Raw genomic sequence first — 26,360 nt, forward strand, 5'->3', positions numbered from 1 at the left:
TTAGACCATTAAGGGAAATTGCTGTTGGAAAAACCATCAGAATAGTCATCAGCTTTCAGAAGATATCATCTGGTAATCTTTTAGTATGCAAACCCATCATGGCTAACTCAAATCCAAGGTTTTTAGATGCAACGATTTAAATTGAGACCCACCTCTATCAGTAAATGTAAGACCAAATTTAGAAACTATTGTAACCTAACATATTCAGAAGCCATTTTATTTTTCATGCCACATACTGCTTATCATTGCAAAGTATATAAAATCCTTTTTAGTTCTGTCAATAGAATATCATTAGAAATATAAAGAAACATAGACACAGACAATAGATCACAGTTTATGAGAGAGAAGGGAAGGAGGGGAGGTAGATAAGGGTATAGAGGATCAAATATATGGTGATGGAAGAAAATTTAACTTTGTATGGTGAACATTTAATACAATATACATATAACGTGTTATTAAATTGTACACTTGAAACCTATATATTTTTATTAACCAGTATCACCTTAATACATTTAATTTAAAAAGAGAAAAGTTTAGCTTACATTTGGAATTCTGCTATTGTTTAGAAAATGTTTCATATTTAAAAGATTTATTTGGTTAAATAGATTTTAAAGAAATTTTATAAGAAATTATAAAACAAAGTAATATAGCCCTTTGTCTCTTGACCTTGCAATGTCATTCTCACTCTCCAAAGAAAATCATTATTAACTCATTTAATAGACTTTAATTTACTTCTCTTCATTATAACTCCCATATCAAAATAATATTCTCATTTCACTATCCATTTGATTTTCTAGATTTAAATTCCACTATGCCTTTATGGATTTTAAATTTTAATTTAAAGGTTGTATTTTCTTTAACTCTATTTCTTTAACTCCTTTTCCCTTCAGATTGTTTTAAAGGCAGGTCCTTCTAATCTTTCATGGAAAAAATCGTCTAAATTTTGTACAGAACCTTTCAGAGTACAAAAATGACAACAACACTGCAAATCATCCTAAGAGGACAGCAAAATCCTGAATCAAAAAAAGATATAATATAAAGCAATATATTCATGATTACCATATTACTTATATAGATATTAATATCCTGAACAGTATGCACATATCACTGATATCGATTCCAAAAACGTATAAAAATACTATGTTCAAGCTTGATTGATCGAGTTTGGCTGAATGTTTGAGTTTTGGAAAATCTATATCATTTACAATATTATTAGATTGAAATAGAAAAAAATATGAACATTTAATAGATGAATAAATAGTACCGTTTAGTGTGCAAAAACAATGAAATTAAGAAGTAAAGGAGAATTTTTAACATGATAGAATATCTTATAAAACTAGACAGAACCTACCCTTATAAGAAGAAGAATTAAAAATTTATGAGAAACATTATAGAAGTCCTAAAGAAGTTGGTAGAAATTCTATGCTCTTATATTGTACTATTCACTATTATAAAAATGTGAATTCTGCTTAAATTAATCTATTTGTTTAATAGTATTACTAGAGTATTTTACATAATTTGACACCGATTTAAATGTATTTTTTAAATTACAAATTATAAAGAATAAGCAACAGTTTTGAAAAGACCTGCATTATCAGATACTAAAACTTACAAAATTAGGTTTGTTGAGACAATGTGGCATAGACACGAAAATGGGCAAACATACTAATGGATCAAAATTCACAACTCAAAAAACTCATGATGACATAGAAGTATGGTGTGTGACATAGGTGGCCTGTTAAGACAGTCAGATAAAAACGGTCTATTCAATACATAGAGCTGGAAAAAGTGATTATCTCTGTAGAAGATGATGAAATTGAATGTTTAGTTTATCCATATAAAAATCAATCCAACACTGGTCAAGAACTTAATGTCGAAAAAAAAAAATGTTTAAACTCTTATAGCCTAAAAACTGGAACTTCTGAATGTCACTAAATAAATGTAAACTTCAAGAAAACCAGAATAGAAATTCAAGATTAATTTGACAGATTAAATCTGCCTCAAAAATTTACTCTTCCTAAAACTCCATTCTGAGTACTAACAAAATATTTACAAAAAAAAGTAAAGATAAACATTCATTAGGAGCAACCAAATAAGGAAAATGACAAAACTTAATATCTTAAGCTACAAAAAATTATACCCAAAGAAAGACAGATCCACATCAGTTTGTATAGTTGGCAAACCTCTTCATCCTGACATCCACCTTATTCTACAAATCCCTGAAGTACTTCTGAAACTCAATTGAGTTGATAGATTTATCTGGCCTGCACCTACCCCGAACTGCTGTCCAAGCACTAGTTGCAAAGAAACAAGAGACTGAGCAACAAGCCTGACCCTTTTGTGGAGGAAGCACAAACTTCAGAGTTGCACCAGGACATAGGAAATGGACCTGAAGCTCAAGAATGTCTTCCTTTGCAAATGCAAACTCCCAGTCTCAACTAAGTTTTCTATAAAGTTATACAAATAACCTTGATTGAGTTAAATGGGATGATCAAAGAGTCTATTGTGTATCATTTTGTCTTTGTCAAAGAGTCTATTGTGTATCATTTTGGCTTTGCCATCAAATTGGTCTTGCAAATATCACTATAGCAGACATATCTTTCTCCCCATTCCTTGTCACTTTGCGCCACCTCTGACTCGGCCTATAGCCACAGTAGACTTTTGCTAGAATGCTGGCAGCTTCCCATATAATTTTTTTAAATGTATTGGGGTGTGACATTGGGTAATAAAATTATATAGGTTTCAAGACCATCTTAAGTGTTTTATCTCTTTTTCTGAAGGCAAACTGTCTTGAGAGCCTGCTCAGTCCATATGCAAGGCAGGCTGAAAGTACCTGAGATTTAATGTGTCAAGGAGCAATGCACCACAGATAAGGACACAGATCAGTGGATGAGCACTCAAGCTTTCCTAACCTTCTAGAAGATCCCTGAAGGACACTTCACAGCACCTCAAGTGATAAAACCTTAGCTACTACAGCAGTAATCCACACTCTATTCATACATCATTGGCTTCTTCCCTTCCCAGTCCTTATTTCCTTATTTCCTCATGTTTGTTTCCTGAAATAATTTACCTAACAAACATAACATACCCAAGTCTTCACCTCAAGGTTTGCTCTTGGGGTATTGTGTAAATTCCAGTCTCTTACAGAGTATTAGTAAAACAAGGTCACAAATATCTATAGCACAAATGAAACTCTGCATGTTAATAAGAGATAGTGAATGTATCACATTGCTGAGTAATTGGAGGTCTTATCAGAAACCTATTAGTAATTGAGGCACAGGTACTCATGGAGCATCTGGAATTTTGTCCCGACCATCAGCATTTTGCTTAGACAACATTGTAGATGGAGCTTTCAAAAAATGTTTATACCTGCCTCAGAAGGTTTATGATTTAGCATCCTCATATAAATATCGAAATCACAACAAATAGAAATTAGGAAGGTTATGAACCTCAAAGAACAAAATAAGTGTGAAAAAACTCTTTACTAAAAAATATAGTCATAAAAAGTTATTATTAATACATGTGTTAAAATTTACTGAGTCTGACATTGGTGATTATACTCATTTCTCAAATTTAAATTGAAGACAGACATCAAAAATTATCACTGCAGCTAGTCTAGTGATCAGATGATCAGTACCATGTACTCACCTGAAAGAAGGTATGGATTTGTATTCCCCAACATGATGAATAACTTGAGTGTATTCTGAAGAATTTATGATTGTTTCTCTCCTTTGAGACTCTCCCTTGAGAGCTTGACTGCAAGTTCTTGCTTATTCCCAAACATTGGAGAACAGGAAATTATGCTCGAGTCTTGGTTAATTATTCATGGTACCTTTGATTTTTCTATTGACAAAGTGTTTTTTACATATAATGCATCTACATTAGTTTGTTATTTGTTTATTTTTTACTACATCACTAAAATATCTGGATGTAAGTATATTTTATGTTGGATATGTGTTTTATTAAGCCATAAATTACTTCACATTCAGCATATTCTACAATGGTTTCTTTAAAAGATTTGTCTGAGGATGAAGATAAAACTCTTTAAAAATGTCCTATAGTATTTTAAAAATCCAGAAGGAATAAAAATTAAGAATATATATGTTACTCATGTTATTTTAACATAAGTGACTAAATTCAGTTAATGATACTCTCACTCCATATCCATAATCATCATCAGTCTTTATATGTTCACTTCAATTTTCCATCTCCACATTAGGGAAGTTGAATATGTCTTTTAAAAAGAAGATAGGCTTATAAAGTAAATATAATGTATGTTTCAATGTGCATATCTATGTTGTTATGTAATTCATTTTGATATCTAATTACTCTCGCTCAAGTAAATGTTTTTGAAGTATATTCATTTTAGTACATATACACCAGTATTTTGCTTACCCATTTAATAAATTGCTCTCTAATCTGGATCTATTCCCATTTAATATACGTTTGTCTCCATAGTAATAAGAATTAACTTACCAATTCTTAAAATCTACATGTATCACCACAGTTAACAACTTAGAGTGTGTCCCTGTTGATTCCTGAATGAATATATTTGTGAAATATCTCCTGGAGTGGGTTGCTGATTTTAGAAAAATGAGCACATTTAATTAATTTATATAAAAATAAATCTATATAACACGTCTTTTATCAATATACATTCTACCATCAATATACAAGTATTTCATATTCTTGACATCTAACTTATAAATATATATTGCTCACACATATAAGGGATTATAATAAATAATTAAATCAGATTTAACTTTATAGAGTGAACATTGTCTTACTTGTCTTACATTATTTTGAACAAAAACCTGTGCTTACCTAGATTTGAAAGAGAAAGTTGCAGTAAGCACAATGTATATCAAGAAAAAAGTTTAAAAAATATAACGGGCGAATAAACACATAAGTTGAATATTTGAATGTCCTTAACAATGTTAAGCATGACAGTTTGGATACTGCTGATGCAGTAGTTACTGAAGTGACACAAAATAATGACATCCACCCAGTAGCAGAGACGGGTTAGCTGACGTCCAGATGTCTTTACTTTTCTTCCTGGGCACGTAGCTAGACTTAATAATAAAATCTCATGACTTCATGTCTCCATCAGTTTTTATGATTATGTAAACGTTAATAACCTTTATCATTCAGGCATGTATTATTCTGGATCTTTGTTATGTACATTTTATAAAGTGTATTTTAAAAATCGTTAGTAGACTTTTCTGACCATTATAGTTCAAACTGCTTTAGTTGTTAGAATCACTTTATAAGAAGTATATATTTTGATATTTAGTTATATATTATATATTTTAATATTCAGTTTGACAAGTTAGTTAACCCCAATGCATGTTCATTTTGTGAGATGAAGTAAAGTATTTGTTATCACAGATGTTTTTGTCAATAAAATTGCTCCAACCCAGATAACAGTTGTTGTTTATAAAAATACTTTCCAAGTATGGAAGAGTCAAAAGGAATCCTGTACAGAAGCTTAGAAGAGAAGGCGACAGGCAGGGCCATCATTGATGGAAGCATCTCAAGCTTCATAAAGTAATAGCTGTGTTTATTAGAAGGGAAGAACATTTTTATGGCCTTTCACTGAAATATGGAAAGAAAAATAAGGAGAACCAAGATGGAGTAAGAGATAGGAGCCAGCATGATGGTTTAAGGTTGGGGGAATATTTGAGAAGGGCAAGTGGGAAGTTCTTTTGCAGCACAGTCGTGAAGTTACTCTAAGAATAAGGAGGCCTGATGCTGTCTGACCTCCTTCCAGCCATGTCTGCAGTGAATTGACTTCGTTTTCGAATGATTTCTTTGAAAGGGCTTTTTCATTTCCATGGAAATAGATTTTACCTTTGTGGTTGAGGTAGTTTTACCTTTGATCTTAAAAAATTTCAATTTTACCTTTGAAACGAAAAAGTTCTGAATTGTGTCGATTTCTGTTATCTTTACTTTCCATGTCACACCCCCTCTTCCTCACTCCGTTGTATGTTAGCAGTGTTTTACATGTACAGGCAGAGGCATGGCACACAATGACTGTTAACTTTTTATTTTTCCTTGGTCGAGGGTAATGAATGACAATGAGAATCGTTGTCACTTTCACGACAATTACATAATATTGGTCTAATAACATTTGACTCCAAAATACACTGAATAAAAATTATAAATGATTTCATAACAAAGAAAATTAATTCTACACTATAGATTTTAGTATGAAAATATAACAGGAAAAAGTTTATTTTACACCATCTTTTGATGAATATTAACCTTTTGCTTTGTTTACGTGCGTGAAGTGAGATGGAGAGAAAGTAGAATCTCCTTTTAAATACGCTTTTCAGTCTATTTTGCCACATGTCTTATTTCCATGTATTTGTAAGCTTTTTAATTTCATTTTTATTTTCACCTAGCGGCTTATTTTTTGTTATATAAATTTGTTTTAAGCACAAGATAAAAAATGGGTCCAAAATTGATGGATAAAATGGGTCCAAAATTGATAGATAAAATGCTGTAAAAATTACAATACTTTTATCAGTTGAACAAAAGATATCTATGGCAAAATAGATGAACTTACATTGATCACTTTCAGAGAAATGAATCTCGCATACCTCCCCCACCACCTATCAGGCCTTCTCTGCTTACATATGATAAAAACTCTTCAGGAACTTCCCTTTGATTTTAATCTATATCTTCAAATTATTGTTTATTACTCATATAAGTGGATTTTCTTTGGTCAAATAATGCATTTTTCTAAAGAGAAAATTGAGTATTTGAGGTTGGAATAAAAAGGATGAAGATTTTTCCCATTGAAATTAATGGGATTTTCAACTATTTACTGACTTCACTGAACAGCAGGATTTTCTGGAGCAAAAAGAAATCCTTAAATGACGATAGCTGTAGTTTTAAACTGACATGGGTCTGATCGATTGACATGGGTTATCCAGGAATCTCTTCAATGCGTCCTTCACATCCTTGTTCCTTAGGCTGTAAATGAGGGGATTCAGCATTGGTATCACTAGCATATAGAAGACCCAGGCCATTTTATCAGCATCTAATGAATGCTTGGTCCTCGGTTGCAAAAACATGAAGAGAAGAGTCCTGTAGAACACAGTGACAGCTGTCTTGTGAGAGGCACAGGTGGAAAAGGCTTTTCGTCGCCCCTCTGAGGAACATATCCCCCAAATGGCAAGGATGATGTTAAAGTAGAATATTAGAACAGTAATCATAGAGAAAAACAAATTAGTCCTCGAAAAGGTAAACACAGCTGTTTCTGGAATGTAAGTATCAGAACAGGTCAACGGTAACAAAGGGAAGTTATCAGAGTAAAAATGGTTGATTACATTGGAAGAGCAATAAGACACAGAGAATACACAGGAAGAGACAGTGAGTGCAGTGGTCAGACTGTGGAAGTACGTGAGGGACACCAGCAGAAGGCAGATCTGTGGAGACACCACCACCATGTAGCGCAGGGGGTTGCAAATAGCCACGTAGCGGTCATAAACCATTGCGTCCAGCATGAAAAACTCGGCCACGACACAAACTAAGAATCCACCTAGTTAGGCTGCACATCCATAGTGGTATATGGTTTTCTTCAAAACCAAGAAATTAACCAGCATTTTAGGGGCAATGACAGTAGAGTTTCCAAGATTCATGATGGCCAAGTGTCAAAGGAAAAAGGACATGGGGGGCTGAAGTTGAGAGTCACTACTGGTGAGGGTGAAGATGCCCATGTTCCCTGCCACGGTCAGCCCATAGATGACCAGGAAAAACCAAGAAAAGAGGAATCTGGAATTCTGGACGGTCTGAGACTCCCATGAGAATGAACTTAGTCACCTGAGTGAGATTCCCTGGAGCCATAGACTTTGTTGCTTTCATCATTGAATGGGGGAAACAAAGAGATTACTAGACAATGAAATAGTTTTTGTTAGATGCCAGGTTATTAAATGTTTAAGTGTTCACAGATATTTAAAATTTCAAATTTTGTTTCTCACTCAATTTCTACCACACTACTCTGCTTCAGCGGCCCACGGACTCCATCTCAATATTGTTCCTTCTTAGTATCATTCAGAAACTTATGTCGTCTTCAATTAATCAAATTTATTTTCTTCTACTAAATTAGCCAGTCCTGCCCTAAATCACTCTGACTTCTAGCTGTTCACACTCATCTCTATTATTTTATTCTGATAGCTATTCCTCCTTTTTCCAGCTTTTACATTTTCCTTTAAATTGTTTAAGCCTTTTTTAAATTCTTTCAAAGTTATTACTTATGTTTTTGATTTGATAAAGTTTGATTACTTGGTTTTAATTGGATAGAGAATTGATAGGAGAAAGCACTAACACAGCTTATTGTTTAATATACTTTCTGTCCAGAACTGTGGTAGGCATTTGAAACAATGGTCTCCTTATTCTGCCGGAGTGTCCTAGAAGGTGGATGTAATTATTGTATATCTGATGAGACAATTGAGGCTCAATGAAAGTAAGTTATTTGTAGAGTCTGTATGAGATATTGGTTAATGGAAAGGTTTTATAGTTTTGTTTTATGTGTTTTGTTTTCTTGTATGGTTGTTTAGTTGGTTAGTTGATTGTTAGATCACTAACGACCAGCTATGTTTTTCCAGTATATCTATTCTTGTCTTGTGTGAATTAAATGAGATAGTGCACACGTATAAGTCAGTTAGCACAAAGCCTGCTAACGATAAATGCAAAATAATTGGTACCAATAGTTATTATTATTAACATGTTTGAATAATTTTTTAAACAGGACTTTTGTTTTTTATTTCAGTCTCAGTAACCTATTCTGCCAGACTGAGGGCTTTAAAAGTTGACATAGAAATAGCAAATGAATTATAATTTTGCATCTTCAAAAACTAGGACACATAATATCTACCTATATGCTATTCCACAGTCTAATTCTCTTAACTCAGTGGTGTTTGTTTGTTTGTCTTAATTCAAAGATGCTTAATTTTGTGCATCAAATATGTGTCTGATGAGCTCATCTGATGGCGTTGCACCAGTTCTACCACACATCATGTCTTCCACCACTGCATCTGAGAAGAACTGCACAAGTAAGCTCTTGGTGGAAAACACTATGGCATCACTCGCTTTGATCAAAATATTCCCTGCTCATTTGCTGCACGTCAAGCAACTCGGTACATTTCACTCTGAGACAATATATTTGATAAACTTATCCTTAATTTAACAAGAACAAAAAGAAATCAACAACAGCAATTATTAATTGTCTACTATAAATTCATATGTATGCTTATCTGTTATGAATTCCATCGTCTACTGAGAAATTTAACTGATGACAAAGCAAGGGTTGCTTTCCATTTTGATAAGCACATGCCACTGAAATAAAGTTCCTGATAAAAGCAATTTTAAATTGTTACAAATTACTTTTTCAAATTTGTTTTTTTAAATTAAATTTATTGGGGTGACATTTTTTAATAAAATTATATAGGTTTCAAGTACCTAATTCAATAATGTATCAACTGTATATTGCATATTTGACTTTGGGTGTAAATACACTATCAAATTTGTTTTTTAATATAAACATTTTATAGATCTACTAAAATAACATTCTCAGAAAAAAATTGAAATACAACTGATGTTAATCATTTGATCTTTCAATTTGGATAAGAAATGATATTGTAAACAATTGTTAAATATCTTCTGATATGATTTCAAAAGTATCTTCCATCGATTACTAACCATAGATCTTAAGTTTATTTAGACATCAGTTGTGCTAAGAACAAACACTGCATCCTGATTGAGCTCTCAGTGTCCACCGGAAACATAGAGACGAACTATTGACATCAGTGACACTTGGTCTTTCTTGAAGGCATAGATCTTATGTTACGAAAACAAGTAAGAATCTTCCTGACTGGCATAGAGTGATCACTAAAACATCCATCAGTTCTGCCAGTTCTATGACAAAAAGCATCCCTTTTTATATTAAGATGAAATATACTCCCTGTAATGAATATTCATTATTCTGTATAAATGCTGTAGTGGTGTAATTTATCAGTAGTGTTACTGTGTACTGTTGTTTAAGTTGGATCAGCATCACTTTTAGTTAGCAGTCAGTGGGCAGAGATGCAAGTCTCTTAGAAAAGAGAACAGAGCAGATATCATTTCGGTCCTGGGTCTGATTGGAATTATTAAGCTTCCAAGATCTTGGTCCACACTTCCAGAATTAGTAGTAAGTAAAGTATTTGTTTACCCTCCCTGTACACAGACATCTACTGAGACCCACTCCTAAGGTTCCTGCATGAAGCATGCTAAAGAGTTTTACAAGTGTCTGAAGTGCCCGAAGACATTCTCACTGAAATATATTTGTATATGGTCCTGGTCCCTGAACATGAGATCCAGAATCCCCAGATCAAGTTCTGGTTCCCCAGGGAAAAGAAGACAAATTAAATGCTCGTTTATCAAGTCTCAATGCAAAAATTTTACCCAAAGAATGTAGAGACAGCTTAGGGACTCTCCCAGATTCTTATACTGAAAAACAATCACATGCAAAGATGCCACGCTTTGTGTGTTTTGAATTGTACCCCTGTATCTGGGAAGTGTTGGTGCTGGGCCTAGGATGGAGAAAATTCAGCAGTTAGAAAGCACAGGGCTCTGGCCCCAGTGTTCAGTTTTAGTGTGAATATGAGGAATACTCTATTTTTGTGTCAAGAACATGCCATGGTATGCTTGCCAGAAATATCAGATGGCAGGCAACATAAATCCAAAATATGAATGGTTATAAGTAAACAGATATAAATATTTTTATTAAATTAATACGGTGCCATCATAAACTTGATCTTACTTATAGTTTTTAATTAAAATTATTTGATTAAAAACATATTTTTATATAACCTTGTGATCTTTCCTCAAACATAAGTATTCTAATTAAATATACTTATTTTTAAGTTTTCTTTTTTGTGAGGTATTTTCTACTCTATGAGCTTTATAAGGGAAAAGGGCATGTCTAAATAGTTTTCTTTTGTATTAACAGCCTCTAAAATAAAACCCAGGTAAAAGTATATGTTCAAAAAATATTTCAAAAGACTGATTGATGGAATGAATGATAAATGAATGAATGAATGAATACAATATCCATCTTAAAATTCTGAAATAAATATGAGGATTTTATTTCCAGGGCCATAATCTGTCTTTAATGTGATTTTAGCTTTGATAAAGAAGTAGTAACAACCCACATATTGTTCCCTAGAGTATTCTCTACTCCAGGGCACAACACGGCTATTTTTTCTTCATTTGGTGTTCCTAATATTTAATAAGATTGTAGCACATTCTAAGCTCTAAAATGAACGAGGCAGAAGACAAATTGTAGACAATAAAGAAAAAATTACAAAGCTTTTACCAACTTCAAGTTCATTACAATGTATTTAAATCCTTGAGGTTCTTCCCAGAGCCCAAACAGCCACATGATATTTTCGGGGTAGCTTCCTCCATAATGTTCATTGTGTAGTGCCCTCATGTGACTGAAGATACAAGCTTTCTATGCTTCATTCGATATTTCCTTCTCCTATAAGGTCTGGCAACCTCCCCATATGTTTAGCATGCCTATAACATTGTAAAGATTTAAAAAAAAATTATTTTACATTTTTTGTTGTTATTGATGCTTTTTTAAAACTTGACCTCTCAATCGAATTTTATTTTTTATTGTACAGGAGATCCTTTTTCCATTTTGTAAGTCTTGACTGTGCTATTTAATAAACTTCCCTTGGATAAGCATGTAAATCTTTAATACAATACATTCACTGAATCACAAAATTTCACCTTTCGAAATATTTATGAGACATACACACACATCTACATGTACACAAACATAAATATGCAGGAAAACCGCATTATAGATAACATGTTTTCATTACCCAAATTAAATAATAGCTTTATCTTATAAGATTTATTATTTTCAAGTAATACATAATTACATAAAAGTTAAATTTCCATTGATTCGATACCTATTCTCAGCCCCTCTACCCCACCTAGAGAAACAACTATCGACTATTATAACCTTTTACTGTTTTTCCAAATCTTTTTTTAAAATTTTATTCTAGTAAGAACACTTCAAATGAGATTTACTCTTGTAACATTTTAAGTATACAATAGAGTAATGCTAAGTGTAGGCACAGTGATACATAACAGATTTCTAGAATTTAATCATCTTGCATAACTGAAATTTTTACTTATTGAATATCAACATCCATTTTCCCCTTCCCCCAGCCCCTGGCAACTACCATTCTACTCTCTGCTTCTATGTGTTTGACTATTTTATATACCTCATATAAATGCTATTGTGCAGTATTTTTCCTTCTATGATGAGCTTATATCACTTAATATAACGTCCTCAAGTATCATCCATATTCATTTTTTGATAAAATGCATTTACTCTTATATATACATTATATTATATATAATTGCTAGTTATGTAGTTTTAAAACTACATAAGTGCATTTAAAATGTTTACATCATTCTGTACTTGGTATATGTATTGCTTAACTATGCTACTTTGAGATTTAATTATCTTGATTGTTATGCATTTGGTTCATGTATTTAAATTAGATAAGCATTTTGGTTGCTTCTGAATTCCTTCTGTAACAGACAATAATGAAGTTTACATATTTTTATTGTTCACTTGATAGCCCCAAACTTTTTAATGTTTGCTAATGTTATGAGTGCAGAATATTGTTTTATATCATTTTACACTCACATTTTCCAGACCATTATTAAAGTTAAGTGTATGCATTGGTCTAAAAATATTTCTTCTTTTATGAATTGTCCATGTGTTCTTTGTCCATTGTTCTATAAAATTGTAGCCCAGCATTTATAACAGATGCATAATTATATCTATTTTCATTGTCTATGGCTATTTCTTGTAGTGTATTTGTGATTTTTTTTTTAAATTCAGAACTTTATAATAATAAAGTTTAAAATGTACATCTTTGTGATTTTGCTTTGTCTTTAAGAATCCTTTCAAAATCTCTCTCTCTCTCTCTCTCATACACACACACACACACACACATATACACAGGGGCAGTCCTCATCTTATGATTGGATATGCAAAGAAAATGAATATCAGTGACCATGGTTTAGTTTTGACATTTTAAGGAAGAAATCATGTGAATAGCGGTGGAGAAAGCCTCAAAACAGTAAAAAATAAATGCAGAGAGTCTATGGTATGAATACATGGCAGTAAGAGGTATTCCATATAGAAACTGGGAGGTGTGTTTAAACTTAATAATCCTAGTTTATAGAAATATCTTAAGTTGGACTCTAATTCTTAGCAGATTGTCTTAGATTAATAATATGTATATCCCTTGCCAAAGAAAATATATTTTCACAAAATAATAATTGAAAATTAATAAATAAAAATGAAAGAAAGGCAAGAAGAAAGGGAGAAAATAAGTTAAAATTGTTTTTGATGGAAACATACCTTTGCACTGAAAACAAGATCTGTTGGAAACAGGGCTAAACGTGAACTTAGGAGAGACCCTCTTCTCTGCCTTGGTTCTTGTGCCTGGGCACTGAGCAGTGATAGCATGTGCAAGGGCATCACAGAGGGGCAGGGATCAAAGGAAAAGAGAGCTGGACGTTGAGTCTGGGCCAAGCCTGTAAGAAATTTTCTAAAGGTGGGCTGGGTTTAGTTCTGAGAAGATCCCTATCTGCCAGTTACTTGTATCATTTTTTCGTTTGTTTGTTATTGTCCTGTTTTTTTGTCATTCTTAAGTTTAAGTATGATCTTGATAAATACTAATGCATAGACTTTTGTTTCCTGTGAGATATTAAAGATGAGTGCAATATCCATGCTCTGGATGAAGTAACAAATTAGGGAGAAATGAACCCTCATGCACAGGATGGTAAGGACACTAGGAATTTGAAAACATTTTCTATCGCCTCTGAGCCACGAGTTGTGGTTAGATTATTGCCAAAGTATAGATTATTGCCTCTGTGGTGGCAGAGAAGCATTCACTCTCCCTCTGACAATTGACTGTTTCTATAGTCAGCCACGAAGGCCTGACTCTGCAGCTGGACTCTCAGCCTCAGGATTGAGCCTCCAGGTGCGAGCCTCATGTTGGCTGTGTTCTTTGCTGCAAGACTTCTTGGCCCAGATGCGGCCCAGATGCTCATTTTAACCGATTCTGGAATAAATAGAAACTTCTAATGTTCAAAAAAAAAAAAAAGAGTGGAGCAGAGTGCTTTGCACTAGAATCAGACAGCAATGACTTTATGGAAAGTGTTCTGGGCTAAAGTGAGCTGTGGTTTTGATATTGATTAGGTGGATTTTGATTAAGCTAGCCAGATAAATTTATAATGTTATTCGCAACTGCAACTATTGGAACTTATGTACATTGCTAAATGGAGGTGAAAAGAAAAAATATACAACATCCTAAAGTAATGATTATGGACATACATGTCTGTGTGTGCGCATTTGTGTTATAACAATCAGTATCAGCATCACATACATATATGTGTGTACATATATATCTCAGGAAGAACATAGTAAGAAGCAAATTGATGATGGTGTTTTTTTACACGTAATGACAGCGTAGGTAAATGGTTGAATATTATCTTTATTTTAAAATATCCAGGAAAACAGAAATATATTAATAAACTAAAACAAAATGTTTTAATCATACCTCTTAAATACTGAGGCACAACATATCACTCAAAATTTTTAAAATTTATTTTTTTATTGTAAAAAGATACTTTATTGATAAGCCAATTTTTCCTAAGCACTCTTTTCATGGCCTCTTTCACATCTTTGTTTCTTAAACTGTAGATGACGGGATTCAGCATGGGAATCACAATCATGTAAACTATCGACACTATCATGTCATGATCCAAAGTGTAGTTGGAACTTGGTCTCACATACATGAAGAGAACTGTACCATGAAAAATGGACAATCCGGTTAGGTGAGCGCCACATGTAGAAAAGACCTTCCGTCTCCCCTCAGCAGAATGCATCCTCAGAATGGCCAACAGGATGAAACCATAGGAGATCAGAATAATCAAGATAGTGACTATCTCAATAGAGCCCACAAAATAGAAAAGTAGAAGCTGGTTCATTTGAGTGTCAGAACAGGAAATAGCAAGGAGAGGAGGGATGTCGCAAAAGACATGTCTAATTTCATTGGATGCACAGAAGGATAGGCTAAATGTGGCCACCGTGTGTATAATAGCATGCAAAATGCCTCCAACATAGCAAGCAACGATGAGTGGCACATAGACTCTGGGTGACATGCTAACTGAATACAGGAGAGGGTTGTAGATTGCTACATAGCGATCGTATGCCATTGCGGCCAGGAGAAAGCATGCTGTGGTCCCAAAAGTAACAGCGAGAAACATCTGTGTTGCACATTCAAGGATTGAAATGACTTTACTCTTTGACATAAAATCTACCAACATATTTGGGGTAATTACAGAGGAACTGCAGGCATCCACAGATGACAACACACTCAGAAAATAGTACATGGGGTTGTGAAGTCGGGGATCCTCCATGACCAGTACAACCAGTCCTAAATTTCCTATCAGAGTTAGGAGGTAAATTGCTAGAAACAGGAAGAATAAGATGATCTGCAGTTCAGGCTTGTCCGTGAAACCTTTCAGTACAAACATGGTAACTTCAGTGACATTCGGCATGTTGACGCCTCATGGGACAAAGTTAAAGAGATTTGTAAAATTACAATTCATTTACTACAAAAAGAATAAGCAAAATAGTGACAATATTGTGACACAAGGGGAAATATGCTATCTCTTCATATTTATCTGTTGACAAAGTAAAGGTTCCCAGTTGCAGATCAGGAGACAGTGACAAGACGGTGGAGTAAGGGTTTATGCCACTCACTGCAAAATAAAATGGAAAAGATTGGTGTTCACTCACTGGATGAATTCATGTCATTTCTAAAGGCATCACATCACCTGGTTAATCAGGTCACCACAGCATTCTATTAGCTGTTTTTCTATTAAATCACATTAAAACAGCAAGTGTTTGGCTGAAAAATAATTTCCCTTTGACTTGTAAACCCATGAGGTAGAATATCAGGTACAGCACATTGGAATAGAATAAATGTCAGCATTCTAGACCTTTCAGTAATTGTATACAATTATTTGCTATCATCTACCATCCTGCAGAATGAGGACATTTATATTTATTTTATAATATTAGAGTAAATACTGCAAAACAAAATCTGTCAATAAAATTAAATCTTTACAATTTTGTTAAATAGAGAATATGCTTAAATTTGGTTGATCCTACAAAGTAGTGTCAATCTAAATTGTAACATTTTATGAACTCATCTCTAAAAATTTTGTAACTCTGTTAGACCTTCTTAGTCATATCTAAAAGAACTCATCAAGGTTTTTTCCAGATAATGGCCCACAATTTAATTAAGCCGAAATAAGAAATGAAATACAACTTAACAGGCCTGAGAAAAAACGAAATACTGACATTTGAAACAATATGGATAGATCTTGAGATAGTCATGTTAAGGAAAATAAGTCTGACAGAAAAAGTCGAAAACCACACGGTTTCACTCATATGAGGGATATAGTTCTGAAAACAACAAACAAGTTAGATGAACAACATTCATAGATGCAGATAACAGTTTAGTGGTTACTAGAGGGAAAGGGGTTTGGGGGAGGTAGAAAAGGGTAAAGGGGTCAAATGTATGGTGATGGAAGTCTTGGCTTTGGGTGGTGAACACACAAAGCAATATATAAAGGATGGAGTATTGAATTATAGACTTGAAACCTATATAATTTTATTAACCAATGTCACCCTATTATATTTAATAAAAAGGTTAATGGAAAAATATATTGTGGTCTTAAAAGACACTTAAGCCATACAAATCTGTTGAAATATATGGATCTTACTTGGATCCTGATTCATATAACCTATGGGAGGAAGGACATGTATAAGGATTCTTAATATTAAGAATTTTTTAAAAATTTAGCAGCGATAATGAGGATGTGCTTAGGTTTATAAAACAGTTATTATTGTTAGAGACACATAATGAAATGCTTATGGATGAAACTGTAAATACTCAGGATGGTGGAAGCTGGGAGAGAGGATTGGCCATGTTTATAGATTGCTGAAACAGAGTGATGGGCACATGGGAATTCATCATACCATTCTGTCTGCTTTTACAGCATGCTCAAAATTTTTCAAAATAAAAAAGAAACAGACCTAAGAATAAGAAATAAAGAAATGAAATTAAAACTTTGATGAATATGATGAAATCTATTTATAAAAAAAAGTGATCAGCAGTCATAAGAGAAAATCATCCCCAGTACAATTCTTGACATCTATCTGTTCAATGATAAACCTATTTGAGACAAAGAGCATGGGACTTAGATCTGAAAGTGTGTGTTCATTGGCCAGGTTCATGATTAAAAGTCATGTGTGGTACTGGGCTTTCTCTCCTAAGTTTACTCCTCTTTAGAATAATAATGTGTTTAAAACAACCAAACAGACATAATAATATACAACGAGGCAGATTACTTAAATGTGTAGAGCAATAAATATATGAAGTAATTTCCTTTAAGTATGTCAATATTTGGTTACAAATTTAAAATAACCATATAATTGAACTTTTTTCATCAGATGTATTTATTTTAAAATGTTAGTAAATATTGGGCCACAAAATTAATATTATAACTAATCGTTGAAGAATATATATGGCCAAAGCTTGGAGACAGATATTTCATCCTTAAGTTGCATTTAAAATACTTGTTTTGTCATTATCAATACACACTGAAACATTCATCTATCAGGATTAAATCCAATAAGTCATATTTTGATTATGATTTTTTTCCCTCTACTCATACACAGATCACCATAATTCCATTTGCTACATTACTATGGGCTTAAATTTACTTACTTAAGTAAGATAGTGAAAGACTACAATGTTAAGCATTTAAGCTAAATTTTTCTTGAATCAGATATTTCTACAAGATGATAAAATAAAAGTGATTCTGGGTATAGTTAAGTCAATATTAAAATAAACCAAAAGGACTCAGAGGTATAAAGTGAAAATGACTATGATTTCTGAAGAGTTTAATAACAAAGAGTCAACTTTTAAAATGAATATCAAACCCCATCTGAACATACAATTTTAATAGAAAGCAGACAATTCCAAATACCTTGGGCTCAACATTGAAATACTAAGTTTTTAACAGAGGAGAAAAATAATAATGGCCATGTATAGAGCACAGGCAGCAGGAAAAGACTTTTGGTCATGTCACTTTATTTCACCTTTCTGACAACTTTCACTGCTCGGAAGGACCAGAACCCCGGGCTCCCTCAGAGCGCATGCGCTTTGCAGATTTACAGTTTCCTGTACTATCACAGCTTTATTCTGTAGCTGAGTCCCGACCGGCACCTCCCAGTGAAATGAAACATGATTCTTGATATACGTTTAGATAAATTTTAAACATTAAGACTAGAGAAACATGAAACAACAGTAATATGAAGTGACTTCTACATCTCAAAGCTGGGAAAATAAGTGGTAATTGATTGCTTCCTCATAAGAACAAATTACAAGCCCCCAGGTAGCTGAGTAAGTCAAATGTTTTTGTGCCCTCCACTGATAAATTCTCTGTATTTTTCTTGCTTTAATTCGAGCTGTCTTTTTCCATTGGAAAAATCCAAGCATACACTCTATATGGAACACTCTTCCTGAATTCTACAAAAGTACATTTACTATTTCATATTTTCTTAGTTTTATTTATTTACCAATGGGATAGTCAACACCTAGAAGGTTTAGTAGCGGAGATTTCATAATGCATTTGACCTTGAAATTTGAGGTCCCTCTTCATAAAATATTCTGCAAATGATTTGGAATTTTCTCTTACCTGTGGAACAGCAAAAGCGGGTTTACATACACTACGAATGTGATTAATTTAGATTATTTATATCCACTTACTCAGTTGTTGATGAAACCATAAGAGATGCCTCTAGGGGAATATGCCTCAATTATCTTCTGGTTCAAAATAGCAACAAGATGATTTGTTTGATAATGAAAAAGAAAATGTTATTGGAATAACTTACTACATATTGATATTTATTGAATAAATAGAGTTTTAAGGCCTCTGATTATAAGGATGCTTTAAATTTGCATTTTCTTGATAATTAGTGAGTGACGTTAAGTATGCTTTCCTATTGGTATGCTGGCCATTTGTATGTCTTCCTTTGAGAACAGCCTATTCAAGGGGATTGCAGGCATTTTATTCTATTCTGTAGGTTCTCTTTTCATTGATTATTTCCTTTGTCCTGAAGATGATTTGTAGACGAGTGTATTCTCATTTATCTAATCTTGCTTTTGTTGTTTGTGCTTATGATGTCACATCCATGAAATTCTTGTCTAGTCCAAAGTCGTGAAGTTTTTCCATATATTTTCTTTCAGGAATCTTAGTTTCAGATCTTATGTTTAAATCTTTAAGCTACGTTGTTCATGGTTTGAGAGAAGGGTCAAATTTCATTCTTTTGCATGTAGTTATCTAGGTTTTACAGCACGATTTGTTCAAGTGATTATCCTCTTCTTTTTGTGTATTATTGACAGCTTAGTTGAAGATCAATTGACCATATATGGGTGGGTTTATTTCTGGCCTGTCTTTTCTATTCCCTTGGTCTCTATGTCTATTTTTATGCCAATACCAGACTCTTTAATTACTGTAGTTTTGTAATATATTTTGAAATCAGTGTGATACTCCAGCTTGATTCTCTTTGCTTAAGATTTCCTTGGTACCATATGAACGTGAAGATTGTTTTCTTCTATTTCTGTAAAAATGCCATTAGTATTTTGATACAAATTTCCATTGAATGTTTAGATCGTTTTGTGTAGTATGGACTCCAAAAGAAATAGAAAACTTATGCCCATGCATAAACCTGCACACAAATATTTATAGCAGCTTTATTTATAATCACCAAATTTATATAAATATTCATGTGCTATACACTAATATTCATATATTGATATCCTAAATCCCTGTACCTTGGAATGTGACTATATTTGGTGACAAGGTCTTTGTAGAGATAATTAACTTAAAATGAGGTCTTTATTTTACCTCATCCAATATAAATTGGTGTCCTTATAAGAAGAGGAGATAAGACACAGAGATGCACAGAGAAATGATGACATGAAAACAGAGAGAGAAGACTGCTATGTACAAGTAAGAAATGGACCTCAGAAGAAATCAGCCCTGTCTTCATATTTACCTTGATCTCAGATTCCTAGATTCTAGAACAATGAACAATAAATTTCTGTTTTTTAAGCTAACAATCTCTGGTTCTTTGGCATGGCAGCTCTGACAAACTAATACAATCACTATTGGAATATATATACGTGTGTGTGTGTCTTTGTGTCTGTGTGTGTGTGTTCATATCTGAGAGTGAATGTAGTAAGAAACAAATGGATTATACAGTTTTTCTGCATGCTTGAAAACTGTATAGGTGGAGGTCTGACTAGGATCTTTATATAAAAATGTCTAAGAAGAATAGAATGACACAAATAAAATAAAACACCACATTTTTTCTCACTTTGATATTGAGATAATAGACATTATTCTTAATATGTTTCAATTGTAATAGTTACTGCAAAAAATATACTTTATCAATACACCCATTTTTGCCAAATACTCTTTTCATGGCCTCTTTCATATCTTTGTTCCTCAGATTGTAGGTGATGGGATTCAACATGGGCATCACAATGATGTAATAATCGACAATATCATGTCATGGTCCAAAGAGTAGCTGGAACTTGGTCTCACATACGTGAAGACGATGGTTCCATGATAAACTGACACTGCAGTCAGGTGACAGCCATATGTAGAAAAGATCTTTCATCTCCCCTCAGCAGAATGCATCCTCAGAATGGCCAACAGGATGAAACTATAGGAGATCAGGACGATCAGCAAGGTGACTATCTCAACAGAGCCCACAAAGCAGAAGAGTAGAAGCTGCTTCGTGTGAGTGTCGGAACAGGAAATAGCAAGGTGAGGAGGGATGTCACAAAAGACATGCCTTATTTCATTGGATGCACAGAAGGATAGGCTAAATGTGGCCACTGTGTGTATAGAAAGATGAAGAATGTCACCAACATAGGAATCAATGATGAGTGGCACATAGACTCTGGATGACATGCTGATTGAATACAGGAGTGGGTTGTAGATTGCTACATAGCCACTGAGGTCAAGAGAAAGCTCAGTGGTCCCAAAAGTAACAAAGAGAAACATTTGTGCTACACATCCAAGAGAAGAAATGGCTTTGTCCTCTTTCAAGAAATTGACCAACATTTTGTGGGTAACGACTGAAGAATAGAAGGCATCAAAGAATGATATCACACTAAGAAAATAGTACATAAGATTGTGGAATCGAGAATCATTAATGATCAAAAAAAATAAATAAAACATTTACAAATTTCCTGTCTTAGTAAAGAGATAGATTGCTAGAAACAGTAAAAATAGAAGAACTTGCACTTCAAAATTATCTGTGAAGCCCATCAATATAAATATTGTGACTTTGGTCACATTTTTTATCTGAATCCTGTGTAAATCTAAATCTGATGTCAACTGTGACATTTCCATTTTATTTATGCTTTAAAGCAATATTTTAAAAGGAGCATCCATCTTATTATATCCTCTTGTTTGTTCCTTAGGCGAGCGTATTGAAATCCTTGACAGTGAGGGATTAGGCAGTGATGAAGATCTGGGGCCAAGAAAATGTAATACCCTGTTAAATTAAGAAATTTTTATTAAGTGGTTGGCTCAATTTTTCACGGTAAAAAATGGCAATTTATGAGGTTTAATTTCCAACTTATTTTCTGTTACGTTTACTACCATCTAGTTTCATATTTCATCATCTTAAAATGTACAAAGATGAATAAATATAGGAATTTAAAATCTAAAAATACTGTAATAAAATGTGTCTGAGTACCAATCCTAAATTTTCTATAATATGCATGAAATGCTTTTCCTTAGTTTATAATTGTTAAAATGAAAGCGACTACTTGTATATCACAAAAGTGTATGCAAGTGAGAATTTGAATGAGAAAAACAATGTAGAAATTATTTCATTTTGAATGAGAAAAACAATGTAGAAATTATTTCATCAAATATTCCCAGATGACTAGAAAATGGGCTAAGATACACTCACATTTCAACTGGTCATATGGGGCAGCCTTTACCTACCAAACTATTGTGTATCCTCTTTTTAAGCTATTATTCCATTCCACTAGTAGTTCTGGAACCCTGGTGAGCAGACAACAGATACTATTCCAGAGGTAGATGTACCTTGTAGGCAAATGATAACAGAGCATTGGTTTTGTTTCTTCACTTTTCTTTCTTGATACACACACATATCACCAAGTTGTCTATTTAGGCCTGCACCATTTATTATTCTGTTAATTTTTTTCCAAATTTAACTTAATACCAATGTGTTTTTTTCTCTTAATATATTCCTTATCCTTGCAAAGCCTTTGGGTATTTTTTAAGGCATGTTTATGTCAAAAAGCAATCATGACCATTTCTTTAATATATTATATTATAATTTCTTAAGGATTCTCTAAAATTATTATTAAGGAAAAATCACCAATAACTGTTCATAAAATTTATAGAAGCTGTTGCTAAAAGAATACAATCACTACATAAGTCACAAAGTAGTGCTTTATTTCTGGGATATTTTCCTATACTCTCAGACTGTTTCTCATTTAGTGGAACATGAACAAAATGAAAATGTACCTTAAAAAGCTGGAATCACCTGCATCTAGACTGAAAGTATTTATGGTTTAAGCAAAATTAAATATAGCACCTACCATATTTAGGAGCCTGATTTCAGCACTGTGACTCCCTTTATTCCTTCTGTGTGTCATAGTTCAAATTGTGTTTAAAAGAGTGAAAAATATGCAGTGTCATGATCCAGGGCCGTACAAATGATTTATATTAGTGACGTGGAACACACTACATTTTTGTCATATTGAGATGTTTGTACATCAAGAAAGAATGAGGTAATCAGCTTAAAATTATTCTTAGAAAAAAAAAGAAAGATACATGTTTTTATTTTCCCACAAAGGTTTTCCCAGATCTATGTGGGCAATGTTTTTTAGTAATAGCATAAGTATATTTTTCAATGTGGGGATATCACCTTCCTAAAATGCTCATTTAATCCTTAGAGAATTCTAAAGTAAAAAATATAATTAATCTAAATTTTTACTTTGGCGTAAATACAAACTACTCACACATTACTCCTGAGAACACAAACACAAATGCCTTACAGTAATTTTCAGTTTTAGATGATTATATTAGTAAAATAAGTTATAAAATCATCAATAAATAATAGAAAAATGTTTTAACGTGTTGTTTGGACATTACAAGAATTTTATTTCTTTTTAATTTTTTTTTTTATTTTCTCTCTTTATCCCTCAATTTTCACTCTCCATCTCCTCCTCCTGCCTTCAGACATAGGTTATACAAATATTTATGAAAGAAAGTCAGGGACAAAACAGGAATTGGGCAGATGAGCAGCACGATGAAAACAAATAAATATGTGCAAGCAATTATAGAAAAATATACCAATAAGTAGTCTACTAAAGGTAGCCATTACAAAATACAAGTTGCCTATTACATATAGGAGAAATTTTAGCAACATTACAACTTTAACCTTTAACTGATGTGTCTAAGATGATGCAATTGTTGAGGAATAAGAACAGTATATTTGAGCTCTGAAACCCTGTATTAAAATCCACATTTAGCACCTAGTGACAGTGTAACATTAGAAAAATAAGTTTATCTTTCTAAAGTAAAGAGTAACTTTAGTTTAGACCAAATTTTCAGGCATCTCTTGTTCAACTACATGAACATGGTATAATTGCATACCAATTATTTCATTAAATTCACTAAAGTGTGTTTATTAATGAAAGTGTTTTAATTACATGTGAAAGATACATACATATGGAATATGACTTCCAAATATTATTTAACTACAAAATATCAAGAGGTAGTTATAAAATCAGTTTTTCATCAAAACATTGAGCAATGAGTAAGCACCAGACCAGAAGATCAGTGTTTCTTCTAGTTCTACATATGTTTGTTACATGACACTTAAGATATATTTAAATATTTTTCTCATGAGATTAACACCAGTTAATCCCAATATTCTATGGTATGAGTAACTTTAAAAATATATCCTGTAATTGCATTCTAACTCTGAATATGATAGTAAAATAATTATCTATTTGCTTAAATTCTTCTGATTATTTTGTCCATAGTAATATTCTCATAACTTTGGATTTCTCTGATTTTATCTGTAGTGCAAGAAGGTGATTTATGAATGAAGGTATATTTTAATCCAAATTATGTCCCATTAGGGCAATTATCTACTTCACTGTAGGGAACTGGATGAAAAATAGACAGAAAATATAGGTTTCATCGACTTCATTAAAGATGCTCGTCAAACAGGCATTTCTGTTAACTTATACTTGAGGACAGTGGAACTGTTTGTATTTATGCTTAACTGATTCACGTTGAGGGACACAGGTTAGAAAGCAAATATATAGATCTCAAATTTTAACAAAACACGATTATTCTGGAAAACTAAAATCAAACGAGTTCTTCAATCCTCATACAGTCAGAACACATAAATTTCCTTATACCCATGAGAACAGTATTACAAACACTAAGTTTGAGAAGAAGGAAAGCTATGATTGCAGCTACGGCATGTTGTTAAACAGCTACTAGGTGTTAGAAACTTTGGGTACATTATCTTATGTAATCTGCATAGCAACCTACAAACTAATTCAGTGTTCTTTCAGAGATGAGAAAACCGAGAACCAGCCTGACCTATTCCTTGATCAAAGTCACTCATTTAATTACTAGCAGAGCTAGCATTTAAGGACAGATTCCTCTGTCTCCAAACCCTAAGCCATTTTCACTTGACTATATGGCAGACTCATTGTGATATGCCATAAATCTGTGAATGTTATCCATAGAAACAACATGAAATAACATCTCCATGTGTTTGAATTGTTTTACATAAGAATTCTTTTACAGAAGCATAAGCAGAAATTATATTTAAAAGAAACTGAAGGGACTATTAGATCAGTTAGATACTTTGTAAAATAAATTTGAAATTCAGTTACATTCCTCCATGAGAAATAAAAATTATAATTTCAAAATGGTATAAACTTAGTGGTAGCTTGATAGTCAACTTTCTTTTCATTCAACAATTTTCCTAAATTTGAAATATAGCCCCTTATTTCTACTACCTTTATTCTGTTGTCTTCCATTAAGAAGATTAAATCTATTTCTAAATTAAAAAATTATTGACCCAAATATGTAGAGGCTCTATTACTATCTCTGCTATTTCTCTGGAATTTTATTATTCTATTTTTAATTCAGGTTTGTGTTCATTAGAAATATTTATCTCAGATTTAAATGTTAAAGCATATGATCCAATTTGAGATTTAAAGTCCTAACTTCTGGCATATTTTTGTAATAATGAAAAATCTCTCCTTTTACCTGTGGAAATGAACTTCTTATTCAGTTAAGGTATGATATAAATATTAACCATTTGAACTCTTATGGCAGGATCTCGAGCTCTTCTTGAAATTCTCAGGGATGCTCTAAGGAGAAATCACACTTTGTCTCTTCTGGGACAAAGCAATAAAAAGATGACTTTATGTGCATGTGTGTGAGTGTGTGTGTGTGTGTGTGTGTGTTTCCATTGTCGTTTGCTTGTTTTTGTAGTAAAGAAGAGTGGTTCTGGAGCTATAAACTATATGATAAAAATGATTACGTGAATGCACTTTGGCCTCTGATATACTCATTCAGTGGAAAAAGAATTGCACTAGAACTGGAAAAGAAATTTAATGATCCAGAACATAGACTTAGCTCTGATACCAAATAGCCAAGCACCACTGGATTGACAGTTGAAATTCTCTGAAATCCAGTATCCTCTTCCTGGGAATATAACCTATTTTCTTTTCTCAAAATCCTCTAAACATATACATAATGAAATCATATAAGATAATGAAATAATATGACAAAATTTACAGTAATTCAATATAAAGATTACTATGCTTATTTAACTGTTAATGTTCTACACTTCTAAGTGCTATGAGAGATATATTTAAGCTCATTAAGTATTTAATAAAAGAGATAAGATGAATACATGAATAGGAATTATTGACGGCAGAGATGGGACAGTGTCCAGGTAAGTGTAGTATTCTATGTAATAGAACATTAGAATATTAGAGTCTGGCAGAGATAAAGGTCAGAATTTGAGGTATATAGAGTCTTTTATTATTTTGTAGACCCCACATACTACACTATAGGATAGTATGCAGCTGTATACTTAAAGAAGT

At 32.9% G+C, this 26,360-nt stretch overlaps 1 protein-coding gene and 2 pseudogenes across 1 annotated transcript; all 3 read right to left on the bottom strand.

Moving 5' to 3' along the window:
• Nucleotides 1–6,896: 6,896 nt before the first annotated feature.
• LOC120606088 (olfactory receptor 8J2-like) lies at nt 6,897–7,851 on the bottom strand (annotated as a pseudogene).
• Nucleotides 7,852–14,667: 6,816 nt separating this feature from the next.
• LOC120606089 (olfactory receptor 5T2-like) lies at nt 14,668–15,696 on the bottom strand. The gene has a single exon (XM_039867202.1). The coding sequence runs from the start codon at nt 15,643–15,645 to the stop codon at nt 14,668–14,670; it is 978 nt and encodes a 325-aa protein (XP_039723136.1). The 5' UTR covers nt 15,646–15,696.
• Nucleotides 15,697–20,593: 4,897 nt separating this feature from the next.
• On the bottom strand, nt 20,594–21,556 carry LOC120606090 (olfactory receptor 1094-like; annotated as a pseudogene).
• Between the last annotated feature and the right edge of the window lie 4,804 nt (nt 21,557–26,360).

The sequence above is a fragment of the Pteropus medius genome, unplaced genomic scaffold, assembly GCF_902729225.1.
Source record: "Pteropus medius unplaced genomic scaffold, Ma_sr-lr_union100, whole genome shotgun sequence".
Classification (NCBI taxonomy): domain Eukaryota; kingdom Metazoa; phylum Chordata; class Mammalia; order Chiroptera; family Pteropodidae; genus Pteropus; species Pteropus medius.